The sequence below is a fragment of the Hoplias malabaricus genome, chromosome 16, assembly GCF_029633855.1.
Source record: "Hoplias malabaricus isolate fHopMal1 chromosome 16, fHopMal1.hap1, whole genome shotgun sequence".
In the NCBI taxonomy this organism is placed as follows: Eukaryota; Metazoa; Chordata; class Actinopteri; order Characiformes; family Erythrinidae; genus Hoplias; species Hoplias malabaricus.
The window spans coordinates 27,501,759-27,517,301 of record NC_089815.1 but is presented as its reverse complement, the minus strand read 5'-3'; the positions used below and the strand labels follow the sequence as shown (position 1 = coordinate 27,517,301).

The 15,543-nt window shown below is 43.4% G+C and overlaps 1 protein-coding gene across 4 annotated transcripts in view; it reads left to right on the top strand.

Annotated features, from left to right (window-relative positions):
* Positions 1–15,543, top strand: part of diaph3 (diaphanous-related formin 3) — a 326,290-nt gene that overhangs the window by 193,488 nt on the left and 117,259 nt on the right. For all 4 annotated transcript variants that reach the window (XM_066647628.1, XM_066647626.1, XM_066647627.1 and 1 more), the window contains one exon: positions 14,369–14,494. In XM_066647628.1, coding sequence (XP_066503725.1) covers positions 14,369–14,494 — 126 coding nt within the window. The remainder of the gene's footprint in view (positions 1–14,368; positions 14,495–15,543) is intronic.

The window sequence follows — 15,543 nt, the reverse complement described above, 5'->3', positions numbered from 1 at the left end:
GTCTTCTGAAAAACCACAGATAAAGCCTTCTGACAGACACACTTGGAGAAATGTTTGTCTTGATGAAAGGCACATTTTCTGGTTTGAGTAGTGTGTCCTAGGAAAATCTTTAGCCATTATTATTTGTCGTTCTTAAAAATTGCATCGGAAGCCATTGGAGACAAAGTGCATTGCTCTGATACAATTAGATTTAAGCACAGGGCGTTTAAAGTCCTCTCTAGTGAAGTTTACTTAATATACGTGGTACGTGGTGTACGGAAGTGTCCATAGGTGTGAATGAATGTGATGCCTTCTGATGGACTGGCGACTCGTCCAGGGTGTGCTCCCATCTTGCGCCAGTGATTCCGGTAGGTTCTGGACCAACCCCTACCATTGACTGAATGAAGTGGCTTCAGAAAATGAATGAATAGCGAATAAGTGGATGTGCTGACATTTTACCAACATGATGTTTCTTGAATAATGTGAAGCTGTTCCAGAGTCCACTCTGTCTCCTGTCCAGGGTCAGCTCTATTGGACACTCCCCTGCAGTCCAAGGAGCTTGTGTTTTTTTGTATTTGTTTTTTTTCACGGTAACACTGAGCTTCTTCCTCAGTATGAGAGACAAATTACACTGACTTTATCATCATTTCTTGTTCTAAAACATGCTGTTTATCGACTAGAAAGCAAATGGAGCCTTCTCTCTCTCTCTCTCTCTCTCTCTCTCTCAAGCTCTCACTCAGTCTTTTTGTCATTTGTTCTTATTCCTTTCTGGTCTCATCTCTTGTATTCCTGTGTTCATGAGCTTTTTCAAGGCTTTGCTCCTCTACCCCCACCCCTCAGCTATTATGCGATGACTTATTCATTGCTATTCCTCTTTTAATGGTTTCAAACTCTCTTCCATCAGAGAACAAAAAGACTCTGCAGCAGCACTGTACTTGGCTATCAACAGCGCTGGCCGAACATTCAATACCAAAAATTAGATTGTGATTATTCCCTCATTACAAACTGCCAGTCAGCAAAGGAGAGTGTTGCTTTACTAATCCGAATGTGTTGCAGTGAATCCCTGCCACAGTAATAAATCTATACAATTGGGCTGCACTTATGGTATTTTTCTTTGCAGTTCTGGAATTGCTGAAGGCTTCAATTTGCCGTCTCCAATCACATTTCTTTCACTGTGTGAAATCACTATTTTTATTTTTTATTTGATGCCTTTTGCACTTAGAGAGAGAGAAGTAGTGTACATTTTTACAGCTGTAAACTTTAATCGTTCATTCATTTATTCATTTTCTATAACCCCCACGTTTTACCCGTTTAGTGTAGCCGTGAGTCTGTAGCCTACAAGGAATGTGTCTCCAGTCTGCCATCAGAATGTATTAATTACTTCCTTATGCAGCTTTATTTTAAAAAGAACAGACTTAGTTTAAAACCACAGGCCTCTCCTGAAGCAAGTGAGCAATGAGCAAAATTTCAGAGCCGTCTCTGGCTCGGGGGGGGATGATGCCCCATCTCTGATTTTCAGCACTGTACTTAGCTAGCCAAACACTAATTTAACACTCATCTGTAAATTGAGATTGTGTTGATTATGAACAGCCAAAAAGAGGATGAGAAGGTTGTTTTACTAATCCAAACTGACAGAAGCTGTGTGTGTGTGTGTGTATCTCTGTGTGTGTTTTGGTGGATATGGGGGTGCTGGTTTGACGGGAAAGCTGCGTGAGGTCACACCGCTCCCGGCTACCCCAGGAGCAGTGAGAAGAAACAAAGACCGAAATGTCTCATTGTCTCACTATATTACAGCATGCTTGGAGTGAGAGAGAGAGAGGGAGGGAGAGAGAGAGACAGAGAGAGTAGGAAAGACAGAACGTGAACTACAGAACTTTTACGTCTAATCAACAGATGTACTGATTATTGGAGGGCAGTGGAAAATTCGCAATACTTTCCTATTACTTTCTGTCCACCGTAAGCTTCGGTATTGGCTGTTGTGGGCTCGGTCTGTGTGGAATTGCATGCTGAGTGGAGTAGAAAGGCCACGTTGATTAGTAGCATGGTTCCTCCTTTTTAATTAGGGCCCAGCTCATTTAGCACTGTCTCTGGGTGCAATATTTAATGGTAATTAATCATGCCTGCCCCTCTTGCCACATTAATACACAGAGCATAAGGTATAGAGGGACCCATTGAGCCCCATGGGAATTGTAGTTTATTGCTGGGTTGCACTGGAAGATGCAGATTTCTCTAGATGTGCCACATGAGTCCTTTACTTAATCTGTGGGCTTCACTGAGGAAGGGGAGTGGTGTGGGCACTGGGGCATTGTTCCAAATGTGCATCCGGGAATATACAGTGAATAAGCAAATTGATAAATGGAAATGGGCTCACTCTGTCTGCGTGGGTTTCCTCCGGGTGACAGTCTGTGAGCAGAGTGTGGTGTGTTCTCCCTGTGTCTGCGTGTGTTTCCTCCGGGTGACTGTCTGTGAGGAGTGTGGTGTGTTCTCCCTGTGTCTGCGTGGGTTTCCTCCGGGTGACTGTCTGTGAGGAGTGTGGTGTGTTCTCTCTGTGTCTGTGTGGGTTTCCTCCGGGTGACCGTTTGTGAGGAGTGTGGTGTGTTCTCTCTGTGTCTGTGTTGGTTTCCTCCGGGTGACTGTCTGTGAGGAATGTGGTGTGTTCTCCCTGTGTCTGCGTGGGTTTCCTCCGGGTGACTGTCTGTGAGGAGTGTGGTGTGTTCTCCCTGTGTCTGTGTGGGTTTCCTCCGGGTGACCGTTTGTGAGGAGTGTGGTGTGTTCTCTCTGTGTCTGTGTGGGTTTCCTCCGGGTGACTGTCTGTGAGGAGTGTGGTGTGTTCTCCCTGTGTCTGAGTGGGTTTCCTCCGGGTGACTGTCTGTGAGGAGTGTGGTGTGTTCTTCCTATGTCTGCGTGGGTTTCCTCCGAGTGACTGTCTGTGAGGAGTGTGGTGTGTTCTTCCTGTGTCTACGTGGGTTTCCTCCAGGTGACTGTCTGTGAGGAGTGTGGTGTGTTCTTCCTGTGTCTGAGTGGGTTTCCTCCAGGTGACTGTCTGTGAGGAGTGTGGTGTGTTCTCCCTGCGTCTGAGTGGGTTTCCTCCAGGTGACTGTCTGTGAGGAGTGTGGTGTGTTCTCCCTGCGTCTGAGTGGGTTTCCTCCGGGTGACTGTCTGTGAGGAGTGTGGTGTGTTCTTCCTGTGTCTGCGTGGGTTTCCTCTGAGTGACTGTCTGTGAGGAGTGTGGTGTGTTCTCCCTGTGTCTGCATGGGTTTCTTCTGGGTGACATGAGTCCTTTATTTACAAAGAGCCGGTGTTGTGACGTGGGTTTGGTGGGAGTTTTTTTTTAGCTGTAAAACAAAACTAGCCTAAGATTATGTGACTCAGGTGAGAATTATTATTATTATTTTATCATTGTCATCATTAAACGGTTAATTTACACATAGATTCTTTACTTTTTTTAAAAATATTATTTACAGTCATCATCTGTAAACACGTCTTCCTGTTTAGGGTCACAGTGGATCTGGGAAATACCTGGCATCACTGGGCGCAAGACATAAACACAACCTGAACAGGGCGCCAGTCCACCACAGGTTCAGATTCACGAGTAATAACTTCTACTGTGTAATGGAGAAGTTCTGGTCGAAGATGGTTTTCCAATTCAAATCTTAAGTTTGCCAAAGGCTGGATACCTGGAATATTTTTCATCTCATGTTAAAGAAAAGAGCAGCATTTTACTTTCATGAGCTGAAGACGTAGAGTTCGCTGGGAGCCTGTGTCCATCAGCTCCCGTATCTGTGGACCCTTGGAAAAAGCATTTCAGAGTGTAACTTTTGTTTCTGCCTTGGCTTCTTCTTTGGATTCTTCCTCAGCCTTCAGTAAAACGTAAACTTGTGGGCATTGTGTTGGCGTGCCCTTGAGGATAACTGTGGAGGAAATATGCAGCGGCAAACAAAGTGAGGAGGCCACTCCTGACATGTCTCACACAATCAGACTCTTCTCCTCCTTGCTTTGGTCTTCATCTCCATCATTACTTTGAGCTTCATCTTCGCCTGGGACTTTTCTTCTTGTTCTTCTCACGTTTCTGTGTGTTCTTAGCTCTCATTATGTGATTATTTCCTTGTTTAAATATGTTGTTTATTACCTCGTCGCAGTCAGTTCCCATCTGAAACTTGCAGTCGTGTTATTGCGGGATTTATCGAGATGAAGAGTAGAAGAAAAGAGAGCCGCCTCTCGCTCTCTGCCTCCTCCCAAACTTTCTCCCTAACATAATCCCCCACTCTCCTCCTGCCTCTTTCTTTTCTCTAATGTAATGGCCTATCTATGTTCTCTCCCACTTCCACATTTCATTAATAGCTCCCGCTGTAGCGTCCCTCATCAAATCGGGATGGCATTATGGGTAACACATCCCCAGCACTCCGAAAGGAGCTCGCACACAAGGTCTGATTGTGTTACTCTATTACAGTTATTTCCATCCATTATTCTGTCTGTTGCTTTCCTCCACTGCTGTATTTCTTTTTGAGATGGATTGGGGGGGGGGGTTGTTATCCGGGGTGGGGGTGGATTGGGTGAACGAGGTAGCTGTGTTTTCATTAATTACTTATCGCTGCAAAATAGTGTTGTGCTTTCAGCTCTCACAAAGGTATTATTTGGTCGGCAGTAATTGTCTTATAAGTTTATTTAGGGGTTTAGTGTTTTGCGTGTGTATGCGTGGATCTGACTGGCAGTTTTCAGCTCACGCTGGGAATGTTTTGCCAAGGCTGTCTCATGCTTTTGTTGTGGCCCAGTCGGCGTCTGGTAGGTGTGCACAAACAATTATACTGTTTTTTTTTTTTTTTTTTCTCCACTCTCTCTGAGAAGGAAAAAAAAAAAAAACAACAACAACACACACACATTCTGCACTCAGATTTTTGTATGCTTGCTCTGGCATAAATATCGTAAAGGATAGTCCACTTAAAAGCAAGGACACACTCCAAGGCCACTCTTGTCAGCAAGCGTACATACACCAAACATCTCATTAAATGCAGTTTACACAGAGGAACGCGATTTAAAGTTCAATTTCCATATAATTGATAGCAGCCGCATTTTTAAAGCTAGAGGGAGAGTGTGTGTGTGTGTGTTTGTGTGTGTGTGTGTTAGTATATTTATTATAATCAGTTTGAGTCATATTTCTTTCCATTTTCCGACATGAAGTGAATTACACAAAGTATCACTTTCATTAATAAACAGCACACAGTTAACAACATGTTAATAGAAAGAGTTTAGAGTCAGAAAGCTTGTTCAGGATTAACCCTTCACATACCTGCTGTTTGTTCAAATCTTAACACTAGGAGAGAGCGGAATTGTTTGGGAAGAGTTTTGATTTTGGAAATCTCCCAAACGACGTTCTGTTCTTTCTTCCTTTGTTAGATATAAATGATACTGAAGAGGGGGACTGAGCCGAAGCTCTATGATCTGTTTGAAAAGTAGTGCAGGAGATCTAGGGAGTTCGTGTTGGACTTTATACTGTGGGTGTTTTTAAATTCTTTGAGGCTAGTTTGATAGCACAACGGTATCTGTGCAGTCAGCCGCAACAAGATTTTACAGGTCCTCCTCATGACACCAAAAACATCTCTGAAGAACTCTTCTCTGGTTGGCTGTTCAGCCGTGTTTAGGTAGTGGAATACACAGAATAGTACGCACAGGTAAGTGATGCACCTGGCTGTCCACACAATGTATAAATAAACGAGTTCTTTTGTCCCGGCCACCTTTGTCCAAGGATCCGTGGTCCAGTTCTGAAGCTCACGTGCCCAGAGTTGGCAGTGTCCAACAAAAGCACCCATCAGCCAAGGCTATAAGACTTGTGCGTTCATCAACATGTTCCCTATTCACCTTTTAGCTTTGGTTCCACTGGCTTCCAGCGGGCATGTATTTTTATGTTTTTTATGTAATATATTTATGGATTTTAAATTTCCTCACGTATAGGAGTCTAAAGTTTCCGTAGCCATTATCAACATTTAAATTATAATCATGATTAATTAGGTAGAAAACATTGGGCTAATTAGCGTCAGCCAGTTCTACGACATATTTCCATGATCTAAATATGCCCAATTAGTGTATACAATGTAGAGCATTGCTTTTCCCCATTACTTACAGTGTCTTCATTAGTATTGAAGGTGTGCTATATTATAGAGAGAGATGATGCAATGCTCATTTATTCCAGTGCATTGCCATTGATACAGAGCTGTCAGGGTGGACATATCCAGGTAAAAATAAGTATGGATGAACATCTCCTTCTTTCGGGAGTGTTGATGTAACTTTCTTTCATCTGCTACTATTCTGTTTTCCTGTGATATAACTCAGCTCTCTGACCAGGTTGGAACATGGCTCTGAAAATACTGCAGGTGCTGTGTATTGCCATTACTGCACCTATTAAAGAGCTGTGACCTATCAGCCAAAGAGGCCCTGACTATAGCGGGCTCACCTGAGCTTGTCCCTGACAAAGGCATTTATTGCACCTTGCTTTGCCAGCCAGACATATTGATTTTTGTTTTGTGCATGAACCCATCACAGGCTTCATTAGGACAGATCTGTCTTGAGTTCTGTCAGCAGCAGTGTGTCAGTGAAGCAGGGCTTGGAAACTTTGGGAGCACAGGGTGTATTGTGTGTAGTGCATATGCTGTTGTATCATTGCCTTTGTTTCGCTTTGATTGTTTTTTAATAGTCTGTGCATATGTCTGTCTGTAAATAGACTATAAACAAATAGCTAACTTAATGAAATGATGTAATAAAAGAGCAAGTCTGTGACCAGGCTGAAGTCATTAGTGCACTTTGTGCTGTGCAGATACAAATGGAAATTTTTCTTCTTTAGAAATCTATTCCTAAGGGGGAAATCTGCATTACAGTGTAATTTTTGAGAGTTTTGCCGATACTGTTTTGTCAATATCAGCTTATATTTGTGTGTGTGTGTTTTAAAGCTGCATCTGGCAGAGAACCAGTGAGATCAACAGGCGGAGTTTACTATCTGTAAATAAATATGATAAATGTGCAGAATGTGAAGATTGGACTTGCTTTGAAAAGATGACCAGGCTAATCTATCTATCTCTCTCTCTCTTTTTCTCTCTCTCACTTTCTCTCTCTCTCTCTCTCACTCCCTCTCTCACTCCCTCTCTCCCTCTCTCTCTCTTTTTCTCTCTCACTTTCTCTCTCTCTCACTCCCTCTCTCTCTCTCTCTCTCTCTCTCTCTCTCTCTCTCTCTCTCCTTCCCTCTCTCTCTCTTTCCCTCCCCCTCTCTCTCTCTCCCTTCCCCCCCTCTCTCTCTCCCTCCCATCTCTCTCTCTCTCCCTCCCATTCACTCTCTCTCTCTCTCCCCCTACTTTTTTTTTTATTCTAGCCTCCTTTATGTACAACCCTTTCTCTCCCTTCGTCTCTTCTTTTGCCTTTCCCTCCTCCTTTCCTTGCACACTCCATCAGAGGGAGCTAGAGGTTGTGTTAGAGGACACACTCTCTCTCTCCCCTCTGTATTTCCCATCTTTACCAAAACCCATGCTCTTTTCTACCCCAGCTGCCATGCCAACCACACGCAGGCTCAACCTCTGACTGTATAGTTTTGATTTTCTTCAGCTTGCTTCAACTATATCTAATTCACAAACTGAAAATCCATCTGCAGCTAGACTTGTAATTAACGAGAGAGAGAGAGAGAGAGAGAGAGAGAGAGAGAGAGAGAGGGTGAGAGAGAGAGAGAGAGAGGGGTGGTGATTGGGGTGGAGGGGGGCTGTAATAGCACATGATTGCTAGTGAAGAAGCATTGTAGATACTGTTGTGTGAAGAGAGATCTGGATGGAGTGCGTTTATTGTTCTCTTATCCAGGGAATAAAAGAATCACAGAAACACTATAATTGTCTTCTCAGAGACACTGTTAACCTGTAGAGGACTAGACTACTGAAGAGGGGCGGCTGGTTCAACCTAAACTTTACATCATTATATTCTCCACTATTCGAACAGTGCGAATATGACATCACAGGACTCCACCAGCGGAGTGACGGTCAGTAGTTACCGCGCCCTGTCGTAAATCCGTGGGTAAATATGTGAGTTTTCAGAAACTTTTTGCTCTTGTGCCATTTGTTTTTTCATTTTCTCTTAATGTTTTTGTTCCATAACACTTTAACACTACTTTTACACGCTCCACGTTACTCGTTTACTCGTATAATTCAGCAGAAAAAACGCGATAGAGACTGAAACCATTGTAAACGCTTGAGCTTATTCCTGTATAACCATCTCATGTCCAAATTTTCACTGATCATGGCTCACATACTGCTCCCCCAGGGCTCTGGAGATGTGTGGTCGTTTTCTCTGTGCTCTCTCACCCTCCAGCCTTCAGAAAAAGCTTAGAGGCTTTGAGAAGGAGGAGAGCACCCTGGAGCTTCTCAGTGAACTCCTGCATGTTTCCATTACAAGAGCAATGTCATGCTCTGCTCCACTACTCCTCTACTCATGTGTCCACTTCAGTTTGGCTGGGAAAAATCACATGCAGTTGTTCTCTCTATTCATCTAATATAGACAGCGCTGGGTAGTAATATCAAAATTTAGTGTCAGGATATTTTGCATGAAATTAGGCAAAATTAATTAGGTTTAAACCCCTCCCCCCTTTCTTTGGGTACAGCTACTTCGTGGTAAATAACATGTCAATAACACTTTGTGTCACGAGGCAAACTAGAATCAGTTGAGATTGTAGCGTCTCTTGTGATTAAATTTAATAAAAGAAGACTTTGACAGATGACACCTGCTCAAACAGCTTTTGTAATATGTTTATTAAGGTCTATGACATTGTTCACAAGTAGCTTATGTAGGTGTTACGTAGCCTTTAGGGCTGTCTCAATAACTGCAATAAGGTAATACCACGCTATTGACAAGCCATCCGTAAGGAATTGCAAAAACCTTCAACACCCCGATGTCTTCTCTTTCATTGCATGGTCTTTCTTCTTTAACCCTTTGGTGTGCCTGTGTAATGAATGTTAAATACATTTGATTAAAAGGTCGTAAAAAGGTTAGGAGCGTAATATTTCCCAACCGTTGGCATCTGACCGGCTGAGCATCAGTCAATGGCAGCAAACCTAGTCACAAAACCAAATGCAACTTTGACAATTTGGGAGCATTTCACCTTTTAACCAAATGAAAAGGGAGAGCCAAGCAATTCAGACGAGGCAATAGGCAAAATATGTGCCTGAAAGGTCGCTGTGAAACAGGGAAATCGGAATTTGAGATCTCATCTAGCTACCTATTCTCCAGCTATTGAAGCCCAACTGTCTCCACCAGCACAGAGCCTCAAAAGGTTCAGGCCGGTGAACCTTCCATGTGACAATTAGGACAGTAGCACTAGAATCAGGATGAATGAAGGCATTTGGGATGGTATTATCGCTTATCGCAGTTTTGTACCCTGTTAAAACACCACACTGGGAAATTTTCACCGCGGCAGCGTTATAAACACTGCCTTACAGTGGCACATGACTGGATAGTTTTACGAACACTTCCAAGCTTTATTATTATTATTATTATTATTATTATTATTATTATGCTCATTTGATTTTTTATTCTGGCGGCATGGTGGAGCAACAGGTAGTGTCACAGTCACAGCTCCAGGGGCCTAGAGGTTGTGGGTTCGATTCCCGCTCCGGGTGACTGTCTGTGAGGAGTGTGGTGTGTTCTCCCTGTGTCCACGTGGTTTTCCTCCGTGTGACTGTCTGTGAGGAGTGTGGTGTGTTCTCCCTGTGTCTGCGTGGGTTTCCTCCGGGTGACTGTCTGTGAGGAGTGTGGTGTGTTCTCCCTGTGTCTGCGTGGGTTTCCTCCTGGTGACTGTCTGTGAGGAGTGTGGTGTGTTCTCCCTGTGTCTGTGTGGGTTTCCTCCTGGTGACTGTCTGTGACGAGTGTGGTGTGTTCTCCTTGTGTCTGCATGGGTTTTCTCCGGGTGACTGTCTGTGAGGAGTGTGGTGTGTTCTCCCTGTGTCTGCGTGTGTTCCTCCCACAGTCCAAAAACACATGTTGGTAGGTGGATTGGTGACTCAAAAGTGTCCGTAGGGGTGTGTGTGTGTCTGTGTTGCCCTGTGAAGGACTGGCGCCCCCTCCAGGGTGTATTCCTGCCTTGCGCCCAATGATTCCAGGTAGACTCTGGACCCACCATGACCCTGAACTGGATAAGGGTTACAGATAATGAATGAATGATTTTTTTTCTTCCCTTAAAATGGTATCAAAATGAACATCACACATTTTTAAGTGGAGTTTATTCTAAATGAAGTTTTACATTTATCTGTGTTATACTTTGTCTTAACTTCATCATATTGATGTGTTTATTATCACTCAGATCTAGCTGTGCGTGCGCCATGATGTGGATGTTCTGACGTTTATTTAGATTACAGCAGTTTGGTCGGTCCTACCTCGTGTGTGTTCAGTGCAGCTGCCAGTGCTCTCCATTTTTCCAGGAATATGTTTGCATTTCTGCCCAAAGTTAAAATCCCAAATGGATTGTTTTTGTTTGTAGCTGTTTATTGCTGCTGTGGGAAATGATGTGAGATTTGACCGTCAGATTTTTGTGAATGGCATGGGTTTACACATTTACTTACTTAATAATCATTTTCAAAGATTATCTTACACTTGCCAAACATGGTGGCTTTGCTGTGATGTGTGTATAATATGTAAATAAATGCATGTCATTCCATCCATCCATTATCTGTAACCGCTTATCCAATTTAGGGTCGCGGGGGGTCCAGAGCCTACCTGGAATCATTGGGCGCAAGGCGGGAATACACCCTGGAGGGGGCGCCAGTCCTTCACAGGGCAACACAGACACACACACATTCACTCACACACTCGGACACTTTTCGAGTCGCCAATCCACCTGCAACGTGTGTTTTTGGACTGTGGGAGGAAACCGGAGCACCCGGAGGAAACCCACGCGGACACGGGGAGAACACACCAACTCCTCACAGACAGTCACCCGGAGCGGAAATCGAACCCACAACCTCCAGGTCCCTGGAGCTGTCTGACTGCGACACTACCTGCTGCGCCACCGTGCCGCCCTAAATGCATGTCATTTATTTATTTTATATATATTTGAAGCTTTTACTGTAATACACACAGAATAATAATACAACAGGCAAATTAATGTTCACAGCACTGAAAAGGAGCATCTCTGTCTGCTTTCTAATTGAAAGCAATGTAAGAAAATGAAGCACTTTTTAATAAATGTGAAATGAGGACACCCTGCGTTTATTTGATTTCCAGTCCAAGTGGTGGTTAAGTGCAGGTTGTTAATTTTTCAGTGTCGGGGGGAAAGAAGGAAACATATATTTAATAGAAGTGTGCTTCGATGTAATGCCATTATCACATCCATCCTTTTCTGCTTTTTAAAGACATTTGCACTGATATGTTTCCTCTCCTTCAAAGTGTAAGAAATCATTTGCATTTCTTGCTTCTCACAATCCAAATAATCATAGACAATGGACTGACGTCCACAGAATGAGTTCACTGTTGTGTGTGTGTGTGTATGGGTTGTTTTGATTTTTGTTTTAACATGGAATGGTGAGTGTGTGTGTGTGTGTTAGGACTGGGCAATTAATCAAAACCGACATTCAGAACTTTTAATCGACATACTCTTGTCTATATCGATTGTATTGATTGTTTCTATTCTGTTATGTCCCCACTGTGTGTTCATGTACTGTCCCTTTAAAACCATGCTACCAATGATTCTGCCCCCTATCTGCCACACGGAAGCAACCTAAACGCTGACTCGAGCTCGTACCAAAGAAAAGCACAGCGTCTGTGGTTTGGACGTGCTGTGTTTTGACTATAATTAAGACGACACTGAACAAAAAGAAGTCAAATGTAAACACTGAGAAAGAACAGTTTCAGTCAAAGCACAATCACACACCAAATATAAACAGTGCTCAGAAAACAAGAGAGGACAGCGACATTAGAAAAAATATCTTAGCTTTAATTCTGGAGCATATTTACAGCAAAAGCCTTGTCACTGAACCATGAGGGTCATAAACACAAACACAAAAATAATCGCCTATTAATCGTAATCGTGGAAAAATATACCGTTATTCGTGATATTGATTTGCGCTCAAATCGCCCAGCACTAGTGTTTGTGTTTTTGTGTGTGTGTGTGTGTGTTGGTGTTAGAGAGAGTGTAAGGGTGTTGAAAAGGTGCTGCAATTGTGCTGTACTTAATTGGAGCAGCTGTGGCACACATGGCTCCTGTGAGCTGAAAATCTATAACACCTAGTGGAACAACAAACACACACACACACACACACACACACACACACACACACACAGAAGGCTATCTAAACTCTTAGGTTTGTTTCCAGTAATCAGTGATCCAAAATAAGCAGCAACAAATTCGGATATGCAAATCTCTCTCTTTCTTTCTCTCTCTCCCTTTCTCTCTCTCTCTTTCTTTTTGTCTCTCTCTCTCTCTCTCTCTCTCTGAGAGTGTGTGTGTTGGCAGATAATGGTGAATGGTACTGAGGCGTAATGCTGGTTTGTGTCTCTCCTTCTCCCTCACAACTGGTCTAACTCAGTGTGGTCACCTCCATTTATTTCATTTTTCCTCTCTCCCTCTGAAATGGCAGGTGTAAATGTTATTATTTTCTCAGTAGCACTGTGCAAGGGTAATTATGTGATTTTAACAGGCAGTTCAGCTTTGATTAAGAAGCTGAGGGGACTGGGTAGAGAAAAGGAGTCCAGTTACGGATGCAGGAAGAACGTACCCTCTGAGGAAGCCTGGTGGGATAGAGTTTCGCTTGCTTATCCTCTGCTTAGCTGGATGTAATGAATTATTTTTCATACAGCATTGTGTGCGTGTTAAACTACCTAAAGAGTTAAGCAGCTTAGGTTTTTTTTTATTTTTTTTATTCCCTTTCATTTTCTTTCTTAATCTGTTTAATTTGAGGCTCTCTGTATGGGCAGGATTCACTTGGCCGTGTAGTAAGGCTTCATGCTGTCCCAATTTTACCCTTTCTCTGAGGATTCTGAATATTTTATTGACATGACTGACCCACTGGTGCACGTATACACACACACACACACACTCACACACATTAAAAATGCTGTATTGTTTGAGCTCACCAATATTTTTAATGTCTGTAAGAATGTATTACCTTCTAGAATGGATCTAAAGCATCCAAAATGATGTCAGTGAACAAGTTGATCTGGTTTGTTGGCTCACAGCATGAATAAGGATGTAAAAACATTCAGTTGTTGTGTCTAAATTACCAGTTCATTAACATATATCTGACTATTACAGCCTGGCCTTCCGTACTTCAGGTTATACATATTGTATTCCTGGCTGAACAGAGGTAATTTAGATATTTTATATTTGCAGGTAATGTCCTGTTAAAATAAGGCTGCATTCACGCAGCAGGTCAAAGTGGCCCAAATCCGATGTTTCTTTATATGTGACACATTGAATCTAACTATCTTTTTTTAAATCACATTCATATCCAATCTGTGGCAGTGCGAATCTGTCTGAACGGCCACGTCGGCATCCATGTGATTTTACATCCCTCCATGGCAGTTTGGACTGATCTGTGATAACGGACTTGTCAATAGGTTTCCCTTTGGTAAAAAAATATATATATATATTGGGCAATGAATAATGTGTGAAGCTTCCAGGCCCCAATCTTGTGGAAATTGGTATTTAGTGATTTTATAAAACAAACCCCAGAAGAGCTTCTTTATTAGTAGGCCTCAGTCTTATATCGTTCGGCATGCGGCATGGACCTGCTTACATTCGGGTCATTCATTCATTCATTATCTGTAAGCGCTTATTTTTTTTTTTGGACTGTGGCAGGGAACCGGAGCACCCGGAGGAAACCCACACAGACACAGGGAGAACACATCACACTCCTCACAGACAGTCACCCGAAGGAAACCCACGCAGACACAGGGAGAACACATCACACTCCTCACAGACAGTCACCCGGAGGAAACCCACGCGGACACAGGGAGAACACACCACACTCCTCACAGACAGTCACCCGGAGGAAACCCACGCAGACACAGGGAGAACACACCACACTCCTCACAGACAGTCACCCGGAGGAAACCCACGCGGACACAGGGAGAACACACCACACTCCTCACAGACAGTCACCAGGAGCGGGAATCGAACCCACAACCTGTGACTGCGACACTCCCTGCTGCACCACCGTGCCGCCCTTACATTCGGGTCATGGAAATGTTAAATATGAATGTTAAGTATAAAACTGACTATAGGGGGAAAAAAGTGTGTGCTCTATAGGGGGAAAAAAGTGTGTGCTCTTCGTGTATAATCTTTAGTTTCGTTCCTGATTTTATCTCTCCAAATGTGTCAGTACCAATGTCACTGGTGTCTGATTTAAACCTGTGTGTGTGTGTTTGTGTGCAGTGTCAGCTGAGAATTTGGAGAAGAGTCTGAAACAGATGGAGAAGCAGCTCCTGCAGCTGGAGAAAGATCTGGACACCTTCAGTTCCCTCAACGACCAGAAGGACTTGTTCCACAGCAAGATGGCTATATCCTTTACTACACACTCACACACCCACACACACACCCCTCTCTCAAACACATTCTGTACATACAAAGAAGGGAACTACCCTAAAGCATTTGCTCAAAAAACTCATGGCCCTGTATGTACAACGAATACACACACACACACACACACATATATATATATATATGCTCACAGTGAAACACACTCACACTTTCTGATCAGAGCAGTGGTCAGTGTGTAAGACAGCAAGTGTGTATTTTAATTATTCAGGACGAGTGTCAGAAGGCCGTGCTTCAGGCTTCAGGCAGGTGTCTGTTCAATAATGAAGTTGCTCTCTGCATTTCCACCCTCCATCCATCTACAGTTGCCTGTCTGTCTCTCTGTCTGTCTGTCTGCCTTCCTTCCTTCCTTCATTCTCTTTGTTCTGACTGCTGTCCTGCTACAACACTCTTGGTTTCTTCTTCCCTCAAGTTTGGAGACTTGGATTTGCACAGTTCTTATTTGGTGTACGTTGTCTTTCTTTTTCTCGGTTAATTCTTATGACTACGTGTGTAAATGTTGGTATGGCACTGCTCAATGTGATGCTGCTGACACCCACAGTGAAGCAGGATCACTTTCTCTCTTCCTGGGTTTATCTCCGGAATATCTTTACTGTAAGGCCACAGTCTTTGCTGAGATGTAGGCTGCAGTCGTCATATAAAACTGCTGTTATCACAGTGTATAGCTGGCATAAGTCTGTGGTTGTAGAGCTGAAATATCCTTTTTTTCTAGAGCTGACAGTTTGGAGCTGAATAAATTGAGATAATGCTCTAGTATTTGGCGGTGAGGTGTTTGTAGTGAATAATCAGAACTACAGTCTCCACTCTGCCTCCCCTTGGCTCCTTCCTTCTCTCCTTCTCTCTTCTTTGACCTGAACTGGACTGCAGGCTGTCTGGGGAGGTCATTATCCTACAGGCCAAGGGTACACTGCATGGCCTCTGAGTGCGCGTGTGTGAGATTGATGTGCTGATAGTGTTTCCCTGTTGAAATGGAGCGTGTGTGCCCTTAGAGCTTACTTTCTCCTTTCTCTTCT